General features: G+C 39.7%; 1 protein-coding gene across 1 annotated transcript in view; it reads left to right on the top strand.

Annotated features, from left to right (window-relative positions):
• Window positions 1-17863, top strand: part of MYLK (myosin light chain kinase) — a 141385-nt gene that overhangs the window by 105362 nt on the left and 18160 nt on the right. Inside the window, exons 21-25 of the mRNA XM_083864760.1 lie at window positions 5807-6109; window positions 9689-9724; window positions 9824-9917; window positions 10893-11096; window positions 15236-15453. Of these exons, the coding sequence (XP_083720886.1) occupies window positions 5807-6109; window positions 9689-9724; window positions 9824-9917; window positions 10893-11096; window positions 15236-15453 (855 nt within the window). The remainder of the gene's footprint in view (window positions 1-5806; window positions 6110-9688; window positions 9725-9823; window positions 9918-10892; window positions 11097-15235; window positions 15454-17863) is intronic.

The raw sequence follows: 17863 nt of genomic DNA, 5'->3' as shown, positions 1-17863 counted from the left end.
AGCAATGTGGTGAGAGTATTCTGCAGTGTATTTTGCAGGGGAGGTGTAGATTTCAAAGTTTGGACTAACAAATCTTTACCATGGGGTCCTTGCCTCTGCTGGGGAGGCTGTTTCATTAGGAGAAAACTCATGTTCATTTCAGTTTCTCTTGAGTTGTTTTGCAGAAAAATGCAGGCATTTTCCAGTTGAACTTTATGCTAAACCTGTGGTACACTAACATACAGGGTGTACATTAGTTACAGGTGTTAAGGGGTAATATCTCTACTTGCACTAGCTCTCCTCTCCCTTGGAAAAAGAGCTGCAGGGCGTAGTTTTCCAAGCAAAGCAGCGAGGTCTGCCATGACCCCGAGCCCTGTCAGCGATAGTGCCGAGTTCAGTTATGACCTTTTATGGTTTCACTTTTCTCCTGCTGATGGATTTCAAATGAAAGCTTTGCCAGTGCTGTCGGCATGGACAGTGTTCAACTGGCTTTTGCAGCATATTAAATACCTTCCCTGGCTAAACAGCTTGTGGAATGGAATTAAATTGTTTCTTTCTGTCTGTTCTTTATCTGGCAGACAAATATCACAATAGCTAATAATAGTATTATACAGTAATATGATAACTGGATTTAGAAAGAAAACAAACCAATTTTGAGAACAGATAAAGAAAACTACTTCAGAGACACTGCTTCAGTGCTGTCTCTGTTCATAAAAGAAAGGGGGAAAAGACTTTTCAGAGCCTGTGGTTATACTGTTCTCAGTTTTCAGAGGCTTTCTCCTGGAACAATATCTCTGCTTAAGAGCCAGGGCCGTGCGAGCTCTTAATGCACAGAAAAACCTATTGCCTTGCCTTGGCTCAGCCTGACCCTCACAGCTAGTAGCAGAACAATTTCCATTTCCCTGCACTCAGATAAGGAGATTGCTGCCTTTTTTGGTCTCTTGGAATGGTTCTTGTGTTCTGAGGGCTCTGTAAACTAAGCCATGTGGAGAAGGCAGTGAGGTCTAGATAGCACAGTCTCATGTCATGTGGGTGTCCTGGATGAGCTGTGGGTTCGCCTCCTCTGCAGAAAGAGAGAAAGTCCCTTTGCTTATGGAATTTTCACAGAATCACAGAATATTCTGAGTTGGAAGGGACCCACAAGGATCATCAAGTCCAACCCTTAAGTGAATGGCTTGTACAGAGATTGAAACCACAACAAACGTTTTTAGCAACGTGCTCTAACCAATACACCACTGCAAAACAAGGCAGTGACATCAAGTCAAGTTTGTCTGATAAATAGCAATGATTTAAAGGCCAAGCGTGCTTATGTTTTATGCTTCCCAGAGTGCACAAACACAAATTAATTAAAGTTTACTATCAAAACCTGTTTACCAAAATATTTCTGAAAATTTATCTGAGGAAGGAGTGCAGCTGAATTCAGTTTGACAGTAAATAACAAGTGTGTGTTTCAGTGCTGGTATGTTCTTAAAAGTGGCTTAAACATTTCACGTGGGGGCAGCTCATCACATTATCATTTCCCCTAAGGGATACATGCCACAAAAAATAAACTGGAATTTATTAAACCTCCTTGCTTGTGGGGTAGTGGTAATTTATGTCTCCCTTTGTTGAGAAGCAGAGGTTTTTACCTGTGCCTAGTTTGCTGGAGCACAAAGGGCTACAAAGCACTAGAGCCCTCCTTCACATCACCTCCAGTCTCCTCTTACTCCTCTCTGCTTGGCTTATGGCTCACAGCACACAGGAGCTACTCCTGCTGCTTCCTCTGTGCTGCTGGTGTCAGCAGCTTAATGCAGTCTCTGTGCTGCTGTGCAAACAGTCCCTGAGTCAGGTTTGAGGCCAAATTAGTTTCTTATCCAGCTCCTTTGCCTGCCACAAAGCCTTGGAATCCAGCTTAGGGCAACCCTACTCATATTCCTAGAGAGATTTACGTGCAAAGGCATTGGAGTCTGTAGGATTCTGACGAGGTTCAACAGGACTGTGTGGATACAGCCAGTCTGACCATGATAATCTAGAATATCCTAAGTCTTGATTTAGGGGTTTTGTATGTGCTGTGGGTTAGCCAAGGCTAGAGTACCCCTAGTTTCATACAGTTAAGATACCTTATGGTGGCTTTCTTTTGTTGCATGTAACAGTGAAAGTGAAGTTAGAGCTCAATATTTAAAATTATTTGCTTCTCCTATAGAAAAGTACACAAGTGCATTTTTGGATGCTCTCCCTTCCTTCTAGTTCACATATTGGATTGTAGCTATGGATTGCTCCAGAAGAGGAAGAAAAAAATTGTGGTCCATTAAAGCCAACGTAAAGCCCTCATAATATAGGTCTAAGTATGAAATGTGATTGTGCATGTCAAAAACTGCACATGACATGCAGTGGAATATTGGAGACAGGCAACTCAGGGACATTAATGGTATAGTAAACACTAAAACAGAAGACAAAATTGAGAATTGTGCTTGTCTTCCACTCCCCTCCTCAACCCATGGGATGTTTTTATTGGAAGCAGTTAATTGTGCCGATAGAGATTTCATATTCCAGAAGGGAATGTAGTTTGCCAAAATATTCTAGCTTTCAATACAGACAGATGAATACAGAGTAACCTTTAAAATCCCCATAGAATAAACTATTGAGAAACAAAACAGACACATGGAGAGACCATCTGCAGATTCTCCGAATGTGCAGAGCTGAGGAATACCATCCAGTCTGATATCAAGTCATTTTTAATCATGGTAAAATGGTACATATACATATGTCATGTTAAAAAAGAGCAAAGATTATGCTTTCAGTCCTGTTTATGATCTCCCATTGCAGCTACTACAGTATTTATGCACTGAACAGATCTGCAAGCAGCAGCACATGATAGACTTCAAACAGAAACATGCATCTTTCTGGCTCGATAGAGTCCAGCCAAGGTTGCAGGGTTTCATCTCTGCCTATTGGGAAAAAGGCCTTAGGAATATAGGAATGTTTCCAAGGCTAGCAGATACTAGTCTAAAGTCACATAGCATTTCCTTTGCCACTGATGTCCCCTTGGCCATGAATGTTTTCTCTGCAGTACTCACATACCTAAGCCTTGCTTCTGTAAACCATGCTGGCCAGAGGGACTCCAGTTGTCTACGTGAGTCATGGAAAGAGAGCTCACTGAGGAAACCGAGGGCTAGGAAACTGATAAATCATGCCCAGAGTTTCATTTGGAAACAGAAGTGTGTTGAAAGTCAGCAATGAGAGAGTGTATTTTCATGTCCTGCACAGGAAGCAGGCTACTGTGCTCTGCAAATACTGAAACATAGGCACACTTTCTTCATATAAATTCAGTACTCTGCACTAAAGCAACCTAACAGTTTATTTTTAAAGCAACACATACGTCCAGGTTTGGCTGTGTGCATAAGCAGATGTCAGAGAATCTGCACTGCTTTGACAAACCTCCACAGATGCCCCTGTAAGGTGATGGACTACTGGCTTGGCTTTTTCTTCAAAGTATTTTCCAACTGCTATCTTCAACTGCTCTGTTCTGTTTGGATTTAGGATAATTTGGCTGTTACTTATTCAAGTTCTATCTGCATTTTGAGATGATGCAGTGATGGTTACATAGGAGGGAAACAAGACACAGGGCTGAATATTCCAGTCCTGTAAAGATTTTGAGAAGGATAGAAAATCATTCCCAGCAAGGTCTGCATGGATAACAAGTTGTAGTGAAGATGTCATTGGCACTGTCTGACTAAAATCATAGAATCTGTGTGTGCCATGCCAGCAGCTCTCTGATGATTGCTATGGGTATGGTACAAATGTGCTGATACTGCAAATGGTGTGGGCACTGAATCCTCACTTCTTGCAGCTCCAGGGAGGCTGGGACAGGACCAGTACAGGGAAGAGAGGTGCTGCTGTTTGGGCATCAGGAGATCGAGATTCAGTTCTCGTCTTTGCAACAATCTCTCTTTTTTAGACAAATCATGTAACTCCTCTGTGATTCAGTTCATGATATATCTACTCTATAAATTCATGCTTGCCAATAGCCCCTTCCATTCTGCCAGAAAATGAGGTGAGTAAAATGTGACCACTAAGCAGGACAGTAAACTGTTCCAGAGCTTAAGGACATCTGGTCTCTGACATGTTTTTAACAAGAGATGTGCTGTATAATGATGACTCCTTGTGGACCATTGTTTTAAGTGTTGCCAAAATGAATAAAATAATCTTGATTCCAGCAGTCACTTTTTCTTCCACCTGGGGGTTCTCATACTGAATGCAGTGGCACACTCGATTGTCCACCTCCCTTCCTCCCTCTCAGTCTTTTCCCTCATACTTGAAAATTTCTATTTATATATCTTCTAATATGTTTAAGTTGTGGAGGGAGATGTATTTTCCATCCCAACTGAACTAAATTTTTTTTCAGGGAAGTCACTGGGCAATGAAACTTGCACTCTTCCAAATAGTGAACTGATACTTAACTATCTTGATCAGATTAGACTGTCCCAATTTCCCTCTCTATGACTTAAACCACAGCAGTCAGAGGAGAGGTTCCTCTGTCCAAGAACCAAAGGCATGTTTCTGACAAATTGTGGCTATTTCTGTCAGCTCAGGAATTTTCCTAGGAATGATAATTTGAGTATAGAGGGATATAGTCTGTCAGAGCGAGCCTTTGATCAAAGTCTACAACAGCTTCCCCCAGCATGTGGATGTTTTTATTGCTGAGAAAGTGGCAGTACTTTTTTGGCTGCTTTGTCAGCTCTGCCTTTCCTACAGAGAAAGTGATAATGTCCATTAGCAGCTTGAACAAGCAAAATGGGACAGAATTTTATCAGTCTATGTTCAGTGTAACCACTGTTTGTAGCATCTTACATTTTCTATCTTTTTTCTTTTCATTTTCTCTCATTTATCCCATCCTTTGATTTCTCTTTCAATCTTTTGCCATTAGTTCATCCACATCAACATCATCATTATTTTGTAAGTTTTGCTAGATTATTTCTGAGAGGATTATTTCCAGAGAAGCTATTTGTTCCCTTAAAAGTCTTTTGAAGTGCTTAACTTCCACAGTTATTTTCTAGGAACTTATTTTAAAAGTTATCATTTTTCTGTCTTAGAAGAACATTAATTTCAATAATTAATCATTAGACTAAATCTTGGAAAAGTCATATAACTGCAAGGCTTTTGTGTTTTCTCAGGTGTTTGCATAGTTGGCTGCACATCTGCACACCAGATTTTGGTGGCATGGAATCTACTCATCTAAATAAGGAGTTCAGTAGCAATCCTCTAACTGAGGAAATACAGAAGTTTCTGTCTTCTACTTCCTCAGCAATGTCCAAAATGCATATGAGATTTTAAAAATCTCACTATTAGGATTATATATTCTAAGATGAACTCCTTCTTACTGAAAAGTGCACTAGACTTTCAAAAACAGCACAAAGATGAATTTGTTCATTAAATTGTTGGCAGATAAACTTGTCACCCTTCAAGGCCTTGTTTCCATGCCAACGAACTGGCTCTAGTATTTCTGTAGGCAGGTGTATTTGGATGAGTGGCACTTTCTGAGGCTGTGAGAGGTGAGCAGTGGCCCTGGAGTGTGGAAGCAGATGCAGGGAGCTGAAGGAAGCACATCACAGCAATGGGATTGTTACAGGGGTGTTCCTCTAAGGAAGGTCACCGAGGAGGGGTTTGCACTACTGTGGGAGATTGCAGGCATAGCTGGGACAGGTTTTAGTCTCCACAGTTTCTGTAATGATAGCTGTGAGGCAGAGCAGTGGAATGGAAAGAGAAGGGCTGTGAGCAAGGGCTGGGAATACCCTGATGGGAGTTCTGTCCCTGATGCTCACGGTGTGTGTTGTGTACCTTTCTGCAGACAAACCAGACCCACCTGCTGGAACTCCCTGTGCCTCGGACATACGGAGCTCCTCGCTCACCCTCTCCTGGTACGGCTCCTCCTACGACGGTGGCAGCGCTGTGCAGTCCTACACCGTGGAGATCTGGAACTCAGTGGATAACAAATGGACAGACCTCACCACCTGCCGCAGCACCTCCTTCAGCGTGCAGGACCTGCAGGCTGACCGCGAGTACAAGTTCCGCGTACGGGCTGCTAACGTGTACGGCATCAGCGAGCCCAGCCAGGAGTCTGAGCTGGTAAAGGTTGGAGAGAAACCAGAAGGTTAGTTCTTACAAGGAAAAAAAAAATCTCAGTTCAATTGAACTCTTCCTTAAGGGTTCCTTACCAAGGCCAAAGAGCTGCACACCCTCCTTCCCACACATCTCTGTGGTGAACACTTGTGCTGGGTTGTGACTGTGCTCAAGTCCTTCACAGACTTCATTTGGGGGTCAGAGCACATCAGTTTTGCATAGTTGCAGTGTGGAAACTTGGCTTCAGGGATCCCAAATCCCTGCCTTGTGAAAGCAAGCGCTAATTCTCATTTTGGCTTGCTGTGAGTCCTGGCTGACAGAATTCTGCAGTTCAGTGCACAGGTAATGGGAAATAAAACCTTACACAGATGTTACACATTCAGTTCATGCCCAGTTGGAAAATGATGGTCGGTGGCTTACCTGAAATACACCAATGGATTCATTATAGTTTATACTGGACGCACCGTGGAAAAACAAACCATAAACACTATTCCAAATTTGCTTTTGAAACTAATGAATGTGCTTGCTGCTGGCCAAGCACAGAATATGCAGCAGAAAATGAACTGGCACCTCACAGCTAGCTGTATTTCCCATGCTTTCAATCCCAGCATGCTAGTGTACCTCAGCCCTGTATCCCCTAGTACACCCAGCCTGTGAATTCAAGGCTATCCTAATCAGCATGTTGGTTTTGCAGCATTATGTATGCCAAAAATATTTTTTTAGGTTTTCTGGTTAAAGTTGCATGTAGTTTTAAAAATATTTTTCAGTACCTTTTACTTCTTAATTTTTGCTTAAGATCATCTCAAAGGACTAATAGGGAGAGCTGGATCATTGTAGAAATTATTCAGGAACTGGCACAAAACTTGAAACACACATGTCAGCACTATTTTTCAAAACCAGAAAGTGACCACACATTTTTGTGCACACCTCCATCTACCTACTTTGCAAGGATGACTTTGATAGTTACCTTATCAAAAAGCCCAGACCAGGAATTACAAATTTTACCATTTTTCCTGTCTTTGAGGAGTGAGCTGTGCCTTGTATCTCTCCCTCTTCATTTACATGTGCAGGGCTTTGGAGCTTGAAGTGTTCCACATAACCTTTGTGAAGTTATCTTTTATTGCTAAAGGAAGACAAAATGATAGCAAAGTGATGCAGCATCACACAACTGTGTAAGCCTCTCAAACAAAAGTGAATCATATTTCTCTTCAAGTGCTAAATGAGATGCATGCTGAGGAATTACTTCCCTCTATTTGTAAGATTTAAAACCAATCTAAATCAAGATGCACCTTCTCTTCAAAGCGGGGAAAATAACATTAGTAGTAGCAATAAAATTGAAAGGCAGCTCCATGGTATTAGCTCTTCATAATAAAATTCCCTGTGTTTGAATGCCCTCTTTCTTTAGTTGCAGGACAAACACCTTCTAGGGTTGGAGACCTGACTCTTCTCTATATTTTTCCTAGAGCAACCACTACCTATACTGGACCAAAGCAAACAAGCTGTTTTTCCATTTAAGTCTGAGCATTTTCTTACATAGATTTAGTACAAAAGGTTCGAAAGTGTATGAGTCATTGTGATACATATTTTAAAAAGCAACAAAAACGTTGTTTTGAGAAAAAGAAAATGTGTTCTGTTTGCAAGAGGGGGTAGGTTGTCTTTGTGCTCTCAATTCCAGGGCTTATTGATTTCAATTCTTAGTATTGCAGACAGCGTGAAAAAAGAGCAAATCATCTAAAGTGTGATTTTTCAAGTGTGTGAATATAAATGGTGTTTTAATTAAAGGCAGTGGAAAATGCATGTGTTCAGCACTTGTCAAAATCAGGACTTTAAGCTGCCATCTTTGTAAACAGCTGAACAACTCTGGATTTTCTAGGCTGATTAGAAAAGGAAGTCTGATTGCTGATTTTCATACTGAGGTGGCCAGCACATATTAGCAATGTCAGTATGATCTTAGTGAAGAAAGGCACGGCTAAATTTTCACTGTGCATTTAAAGAAAACTGAAAAAAAAGTTGTAAGTCACAACAGATTAAAGTGAGCATTGCCATGTTTGAGGAGAATTTGGTAGTGTTGACTCACTTCCGAGAAAGGTTTAGCACAGCTACTCAGCACTTACCAAGCTCAGATATGTACCACTTATACAATTTAGGCTTCCACTGGTGGACCAAAATGTTTCTATTCCGTGGCTTCAATGCAGTGTCACTGCAGAGCTGGGCACTGACTTCTTGCCTAAGCGGTATTTGGCAGACATTACCTACTGGCAGCCTGGCTGGGAGCAGCTCCCTTACACAGCCCTTAAAAGGGGAGGAAAATGTGGTGTGCTCTGTGCAGGAGCAGTTTGTAGCTGAGGAAGGTCTGAGGACAGCTACCCCGGGAGGAGAAAGCTCCCTTCCCTTCCTCCTCTTCTGGTAGATCTCTGCAAACTGGCTTGTCTGTGCAGGAATATGCAAGGGTTGCAACTCCAGAAAAAAAAGAGAGGAAGGCTTTAGCAACAGACTTTATCCACTTGATTGGCTTTGCTACCAGCACACAGATGCAGCATTTTGTGTAGAATGTGAAAGGGTGATGCCTCAGACCAACTACCCCCTGCCCCCTTTATTTCTGTTTTCTTCTCATCCTCTGCGTCCAACTCTGTGCTCTAAAGCACCTAACAGTGCCCAGAGTGCTGCATTTATGTTTCATAACACAGTTCTGTTGACACAGGGGGAATAAATCCCTTGGTTAAGCTTGCACTCCATGATGGCAAAGTGCAGCTTCAGCAGCTCCAGGAGAATTAACAGGTCACTAGGTAACAAACAGCCTTTGCAGGTTCTCAAATCACAGCCACAGCCACAGGTCTCAGGAGCAAGCCCAAGTAGTGGAAGTACTGTATAACAACATTCCAGCTATAGCCCCTTTCCCCTCACACCCACGGGCAAAAAGCAGTGGTACAGGCAGTTCATCTACAGGAAAATTAGAAACTAAAATCAGGACACTCAGGCCAGATTTTACTCTGACTTTGGTTACTGGGTTCAGCTGTCTTTGAGTCTGCCTGCAGAACTGAGGCTCCTTTTGGACCTCAGTGATTACAGAATTCAGCAATGCTCAGGGGAATGCATGCTGTTCAGATATTCTCAATATCTTGTGTCTGAAAGGTTTGGATGCTTTGCAGGAAATCTTTTCATGTACAAACTTGCCCAACTTTTGGCTTCACAATTTAAAAAAGGCATATCGAAGCCAAGAAAAAAATGTCATCAAACAAGAAGTATTATTGATTAAAATATTTTTAATTTCTTTTTTATTTCCCTGAGGTATTCTAAGGGTATTTCTTAGATTACTTTGAACTGATGCAGTATGCTGATGTTTCTAGTAGGCAGGTATAATTGACAAGTACTGCAAACCACAGGAACTTGATTTATCAGAAATGGTGAGTAGACTGTGACTGGATAGTCAATAGTGATGAAGAAGTGGTGAAGAAACTTTAATTAAGACGTTAATGCACAAATTCCCCAACTGCTTTTTGCTGCTTTGCCATAGGGTCTGTCCATTGAGAACTGTGAATAATTTGAATATTTTTTGTAAGTGTCATATCCCATATAAAAAGCTATTCATGTGTTTTTATTTTCATCACAGAACCTAAAGAGGATGAAGCGGAGCTATCTGATGATGGTAAGATGTGCATGTTTCAAACAGGACAAATGCAAACCTGTGCTCTTCATCCACGTTTTCTGGAGGATTTTAATCGTGGTCCTTAATGCTTATTTGTAGAGGGGAAAGAAACAGAGGTGGAATATCGGACGGTTACGATCAACACTGAACAGAAAGTGTCCGATGTCTATAACATCGAAGAAAGGCTGGGATCGTAAGTACTGGGCTTTGAAGACACACAGTTTTCAAGGCTAGAAGCCAGTGATAAAGATCATGGGCATTTATTTTTTGTCTTGCACTTTCAACATCCCATTGGGCTCCTTTGTTGCAGTAAAAATAGATTTTGACATACGTTGGCGTCCACTCCATAAAGATCCTTTGCTCCTATTAGCTGATAATTTTAAATAGGCACTACATGTACTTCTGGCAAGGAAAATGGAGCTCACAAATGAACAAAGCTAGAGGATTCATTCGTTTTTCAGTGTCCTAAAAGCTATCTGGAAAAAAAAAAAAAAAGGTACACATCGTGTACTTGCATTTCCATTATATCCATTAGTGGTAATAAGATTATCCTGCCTACAGACTGGAATCTCTGTTGACAGCGGCCATAATCCCAAGAGCATTAATACTATTGCTGAGAGAAGGTCAGTGATTAGCCTGGCTGTGTTTCTCAGGGCCCCAGCTCGTGGTGGTGTGAACTGCAGGCCATGATAATCTTTCAGTGATCGGTGCTGAAGGCCAGGGGATCCTCTGTGCTGCCGTGAACAAATCCTGAGAAGTGTAACACAGAGCTAGAATTGTACACTACATCAAAGGGAAACAATAGCACTGAAGCCCTGAGCATTCAGATTCTGATCTCACCTAAATCCTGTACTTAAGATGTCCCATCACCTTCAAATGTGTATGACCTGTAGAAAACTGTGTGCAGAAAGACCTGAATTAAAGCCTGACAGGAGTCCCAATTTTTGAACCCTTCTATATAAGACTTGTTAACTGAAATGGCAGAATATCTCTAAACATGGTATTCATTCAAAACTTTTTGCAGATCAATATAGAATACTACTTGATACTAAGACATTTTTATTTCAGAATGGAATGGTTGTGCTGGAATATTCTGTAAATTGTTGCTATTTGTGGTGGCCCATACATTGCAAAAATATATTTTATGAAAATAGTTATATATTTTCAGGGGAAAATTTGGACAAGTCTTCAGGCTTGTTGAAAAGAAGAATGGAAAAGTTTGGGCAGGAAAATTTTTCAAAGCATATTCTGCTAAGGAAAAAGAAAACATAAGGGAAGAAATCAGCATCATGAACTGCCTACACCATCCAAAACTTGTCCAGTGTGTAGATGCCTTTGAAGAAAAAGCCAACATCGTAATGGTTTTGGAAATGTAAGTATAAAGCAGAGCACACTAACAAAATTAATAATGTTGAAAATAATTGTGTGTACAAAAGTTGCAACTTACAGACACAGGACTGTCAAATGCTTCAGGATTTGCAGGGCCTGGATTTCAGATCTTGCAAGTTTTTCTAATTATTTATCCAGCTTGTTTAAACTGTGTGAGTGAATCTCTGTTAATCTCTGAAAAATCAGTCAAAATGTGCTACAGTTGTTATTGTCTAGTTTGCTTGTTTCTTAAAGTACATGTGGTGGGGTTTTGAGTTTTACTGTCTGATTGGCAGAGGTGAGAACAAAGTCAGCTGCATTTTGGACTTTCATTTAGAACCTAAAATGTGTTTAAGGAGGAGAACATTTTTTACTGAAAAAATGTTCTAAATATGTGTTGAACAGTCTTAACCAACAATAATGGCCAATATTACCTGTGTTTTAATGATCCATAATGCACCTGCTTAGTGTGAACCCCATACTTGTGTCAGTACCAGCTGGAAAGAAAATTAAATCCTAATCTGTGCTGATGCTTTTCCCAAAAAGTTACTTTAGTTACAGTTCTGCTGCCACATCGACTTCATGTGCTCTCTGATGCAAGGAGAAGCAGTTTTTTTGCTGGCTGGAAGTTCTAAGTAAGGTGAAAATTGTTTGAGGCAAAAGAGACTCTCTGTCTATTTTGCTTGCTTGGCACTTGCTTAGATTATGTGCAAACTACTCCTGCACTGGCATATTTCAGATATTGGATTTTACAACCCTGGAACTTATGTGCAGGAAGGTGTTTTTATTTTTAAATTGAACAGTTGAGCAAACTGATGATGGTAAGGGAAGGGAACCCTACTTAGCTTGGAACTGAGAGCTGGCAGACCTAATGGAAAACTGGGAGATGTATAAAGAGTCTGGAATAGCATATGGCTTTTACACTCCATTAGTTCCCCCCTGACAGCAAAAGGATTTTACTCTTTAAAAATGTAGAAAAGTGCAATCAAATTTAAAGCAATTATGTTACTCAGCCTCACTAGGATGTGGTTTTAGTTTGGGGTGGGCAACTTTTCTGGTTTTTGAGGCCCCCCTGACATTTCCATTGTGTGGAGCAGCAGCAGAGCAGGTCTGGGCGGTGAGGCACAAGGTGACTTGGTGGGGTCTCTGCTGTCCTTTTACCCAGCTGACACAATCCCAGCCCAGAAACTGCCTCTGTTTTGATAAAGACCCTCCAAGGGACCATTTCTGCTGTAGCTATTCATATAGTATTTCTTTGCATATCAAAGAAGTTGAGGGAAATACCTTTAAAAGTTCTTACAATCCAACCTGTTTCACTTCCATTAGAGTTTAAATGCTTGGACTTCAAATAAATCAAGCTCACTTCCTATCAGACTCCTTCAAATCAGATTTTAGCAGTGACTGGCATTTAGGAGCTCCCCTTCTACTCAAATTGACAAGAAGCACCCTTTGATTTTTCTTCCTGATATTTGTTCTAAATTGTTCATTTTAATTTTATTACCATACCTTTCCTGGAACCTTTTAAACTTCATACTCTCTGCTTTTAATATTTCTCATTACACTATTTTATATGGTTTGATTTCATATTCAAAATAAAATCAGATTTTTTTTATTATTACTTTTAAATTAAACACTATAATGATGTGCTCTTGCCTGGAAACCTTTCCATCTAACATTTACTGGAAGTCAGAGGCAAATCTCAGGCATTTCCTTTTCAAATATAGGAACATATTGGTTCCTAACAATCTCAGTGGAAGAAGCAAATCTGAAAATAGTAGCATGCTGTCACTTTAATTCAGCACTGGGGGCTAAGTGCCTCAAAGTTTTATATACTTTAGATAGTCAGTTTATTTTTACATAAATCAGACGGAGATTATTGTATTGCAAATTAAGATTATTGGAGGAAAATCTCAGTGCTAAGTTCTATCATTTTATGTGATTTAAGTTAGTACAAGTTACTTAGGGTTTGTTTTTTTTTTTCTTTTTTTTTCTAATGTAATTTTTGAAAATGCAGTTGAGTATTTGCCTGGGCAACTCCTAAGTAGATTCTTCTCACTGTTCCTACTGGACCAAAACCTTAGATATGTATTCTGTGATTCCATAGATAAGAATATTTTCCTAAATGACTCATGTAGAGAAGACTGAAAAGAGGACAATCCAGAAAAAGTAGAGATTTGGATTCTGAACTAGTTGTGACTGTTTGAACAAAGCCAACTTCTCCTTCTGTGTATGTGCAGAACCTCCTCCACACTGATTTTATTCAGCTTCCTAACCTGGCAAAAATCAAACTGGATTTGGCTCCTGATATAAATGCAACAGTATTCATCCCATAAATGCATTGCAGTTTAATCTACCATTGCTACCTGAGTGTTGAGAGCTCCCATGGTAAAAACAGCAGGCAGGTGTATTAACTGTGGTTCATTTACAAAAATATGCTAAAAAGTGGTGTTTGAGACCATGGTACAATTTCTGAAAAGTTTTCCCTTTAGGGATTTGAAAAGGGTGGCACTTTTATAGTACAAATAAGTCGTCACTGTCTGCATTAAACATTCAGAAACAACTGGTGCATTTTAGTCTGAGGATGATAATCATTTGGAGTTGCAGAGTACTCCAGCTATAAACATTTTGCCTGCAGATGTTTTCATAAACACCCATATTGGTTAATGTCTTAGCAAAGCAACAACACACTAGAATGTTTATTCAATAGGTCTGGCAATACTATTGCTTTATGTTACAAATGTGCTCTAATCCAACAGAACCTCTCAGTTTTTCAAGCATATGCTCTTCTTACTATTTTCATATTCATAGGAAACTGCAATAGCATTCCTAATTACATATTTTCTGAAATTTTAAAGCCAAAGCAAGAAATTCATCCAGCACTTCAGATGTTTCAAATTCAGTTTGATACATGAAGGATATAATCATGTATCTGGTAAACCTGCAAACATGGCAAGGCTGCATGCAAGGCTATGTTTTCCTTCTGTAACTGAAATGTGCAATTGCATTTGTCAATAACCATGAATGCTGCAAAATATTTATTAAACCATATAAAGACCATGGTGTGTTTAATTTCTAAAAGCAAAGCTGCTCTTCACTATGGGCTCCTTCCTTTATGGGTCATTCACCCATGGCATAAGAAAAAAATATTTCCCATTTTTGGATGCAAGCAGATAAACCAGTTGAGTGGTTACTCAAAAGTAAAAAAAAAAAATCAACAACAAAAAAAAAAAACTCAAAGAAACAAAACAAAACACAAACTGAAACAAAAACAGAATAAAAATATCCACCAAACCAAATAAGCCACAACTTAATTATGCTTTATTAAATCTAGGTAAAAAATGCCCCACTTCAGTTGCATGAACAGTTCAATCCAGGATATGCTACCCTGGAAAGACCAATTATTTCACATCCTAAATTAGCATAAAAATGGAATTGACCTACAAGGAGTGTGATGAGAGCTCAGCTAAAAATACCAACACAGAATGTATTGTGGGTTATATCCTTCTCCTGTCATAGCTGAGGAGGAAATTCCCTCTGAGCTCACTTGGATCAGTAATTTACCCTTTGAGCTTTGCATTCCATTTAACCATATCATCAGAATTCTTCCTCCCTCAGCCTTTGTCACTGTCAATCTCTCTTCTTCCTGAATTTTTGCTCATCTGCTTGAGTTTTGTCCTCTTTCCCTGGGACCCATTCCATGTATTTTAGTTTTAGTTCTAAATAATGTTCTCTGCACTTGTGCACTGATGGATCATAGGAGGGAAGGAGTCGGGAGCAGTGTTAGGAGCTCATGTGTGCAGGGTGGCAATCACAGAGCACACACTTCACTGTCAGCTGCAGGTGACACAGTCCTGCAGGCAGGGTGTAAGTCCCTCCTGCCTGGAATAACAACATCAATGTTTCCCAGTCCTCACCTGCGACAGAGATTCAGAGGAGAAAATATCTTTTTGATTTATACCACGGACAAGAGGGGATTCTTCACACATGACCCTTGTGTCTATGGAAAATGCCATTATAAAACACAGATTGCGTCGTAAAGTGACTGCTGCAAGCTTGAACTCTCTGTATTGCTGTAAAAAGAAAGCTTGATTATTCCCCAAATGAATATATTACAAAAGTATCTTTTTATTCTGTCTTTCATAGGGTTTCTGGAGGAGAACTCTTTGAACGAATCATTGATGAAGATTTTGAATTGACAGAGAGAGAGTGCATTAAATACATGAAGCAGATTTCAGAAGGAGTTCAATACATTCATAAGCAGGGTATTGTCCACTTGGATTTGAAGCCAGAAAATATTATGTGTGTCAACAAGACTGGTACAAGTATCAAACTCATTGATTTTGGACTCGCAAGAAGATTAGGTAATGAATTCTCTGCCTATTTCAGTATCACAGGGGGAGAAGGCAGGACAAAGAGTAATCCATGCTACCTGTTATACAGAGAGTAAATAGGTGTTTCCTGTAAATATTTCTGGTTTCAGGAAAGAACAGAAAAGGGAAAAAGGAGATATTCAAGAATGAGAGTAGGGCACCTCATATTCAAGAGGAGTTTGCAGTGAGGTGTACAGAATCTACCTGTCTGTTTCTACAGCAGGGTATCCTTGTAGATTCCACCTAAAATACACAGTAATACTAATATTAAAAAATATTTACATTTGGTACCATAAAGCACTAACTCCCTAACTAAGTACTTCATGAATACTACAAATTCTTGAAACATTTTTAACAGCAGAAATTAGGGTGATGCTCTAGAAGCCTTTCCAATAATTACAGCAATTCTACATTTTCCCATCATTTTTATAATTTCTTATCTTAAACAGCAGGATATTGTCATACATGTTAAAGAGGAATTCTGTAAAGAGCTGTGTAATAGCACTACTTAAAAATAATGTAACAGGGGGAAATTCCATTTGACAACCCCTTCCTCTTCCTAAGCTGCTTTTTAGCTGCTGTCTATCATTCATTTTGGTCTAAGCTTCCAACATGCTCTGCAACTTGAAAACCAAAGACCTTTAAAGGTTCTTGTCTTCATACTGTTCAGCTCTAAAAAGCAGCTCTTCAATTGTATTCTCAGTGTTAAAAAATACCAACATCCTACACTGATCTTTTTTCATCTTGTATTTTCACAAAAGAAATAAAAATTGTTCTAGAATTAAAAGGAACAAAAAATAGTTTATTAACCCGTTACACTGGGAGAGCTGAGATTTGTGACTCTCTTGACATTAATTGATTGGGGCAACTTATATGAATTCCTACTCTCTATATAACAAGATCCATAGCTGGATTCTTACTTGAAATCTTTTGCTTTCCCTCTTTGAAAGAGTATTAATTTAAAAATTTTTAATACTTATTAAAAGGTAAATAATGATTTCAATAGAGTACAGGTGAATTACTGCCACCTATCTTTTGTTATCTGCCTAAATGCAGCTCATCTTACTTCATTTGACATTTGAGTAACATACTACTACATTCCCAAGAATATAATTCTACTAAAACAAACCAGGAATGGTTTGTTGAATGAATAAGGGCAAAGAAGTCTGCTTTGAAGAATTTTAGATGATGTTCTGCTCCAAAAGTGTATTAAATGAATCTTGATCACATGGACACTGTCAACTCAGAGATAAGATGTTTATTTTATTTATTAAAAAAACAGATAACTGCCATTTTTGTTCCTTCACCAGTATAGAGCCAGCTGGGAACATGAACTGGTTCAGTTCTTGTTCAGAAAACATATGAACTGTTAACTAAGTTCCAGTGCTGGTATTTTTGTGTGAGAGGTGTGGGAAAGATTTCAGCCCATGATGTTCCAGCTGTCAGCCTGAAAACTGTACATTTACTGCTGCACTGAGTGGATTTCATCAACAAGAGATATAAAGTAAACAAGAATGGCCTTTTTATAGAAACTTCTTCAGCTACCTTTTTAACTTCAGACCACAGTTAAACCCACATTTAGCAAACAGAAGATCCTATTTTCAGTGGCTGTTCATATCCATCAGCTTTCCCACTTCTCTATTAATCTTGTGGCACCACAGTGCATGGCATGGCTGGCACCAGCCTGTGAGCTGCTCCCGTGGTGCCCTAGGAAGGAAATCTCTAAACTCCAGATAACTTCTCTCGATGTGGAAGGATGAGATCTGTGTGCACTAATTCTGATTCTGATTTTACAGTACTGTACATTTGTTTGGCTTAATAGGCTGCTAATTCTTGCCAGGTTCCATTGTAGGTATTTGCTATTCATCAGCCTGCCATTCTGGATAACTCCAGCATGGGTGGCATTCCCTAGGAAGAGAAAGGTCCTTTCCATTCCAGGACCAGAAAGCATAGGCAGTGTTTTAATTGCAACAAAGAATTGTAACATTTCAGTTGAGATGGTTTCCAAGAGTAGAAAGCAACTTTTACTGTTTCATTTACTTACAAGAACAGCTAAAACACTTCACTAATGCCTGCTTCTTGCCACTCTTATGTGGTGCACTGAGGGCACATTCCTCCTCCTTGTGTTCCTTCAAGCTTTGTGGCTTTGAAATTGGCTGTCAAATTCACTTTGGCATTGATAGATGTGGGATTAGAGCCCTCATCCTACAGACCTGACCCTGACTGAGCAGAAACTGCTCAGCCAAGGGATTGCTGAAGGGAGCAGTGGCTGATTCTGCACTTCAGCTTCTGAGATTTAACTTTTTGTAACTAGTGCAAACTAGTTCCTCTAAAAATTCAGTGGTTTGATCAGTTTTAAATGTATTAGGATCAGCTCCTTCTGCAGTCATCTTCTGCAGCT

Source organism: Zosterops lateralis, assembly GCF_965231275.1.
Source record: "Zosterops lateralis genome assembly, chromosome: 7".
Taxonomy (NCBI): Eukaryota; Metazoa; Chordata; class Aves; order Passeriformes; family Zosteropidae; genus Zosterops; species Zosterops lateralis.
Note: the sequence above shows the minus strand (reverse complement) of the source record. Positions and strands in the feature narration are given on the sequence as shown.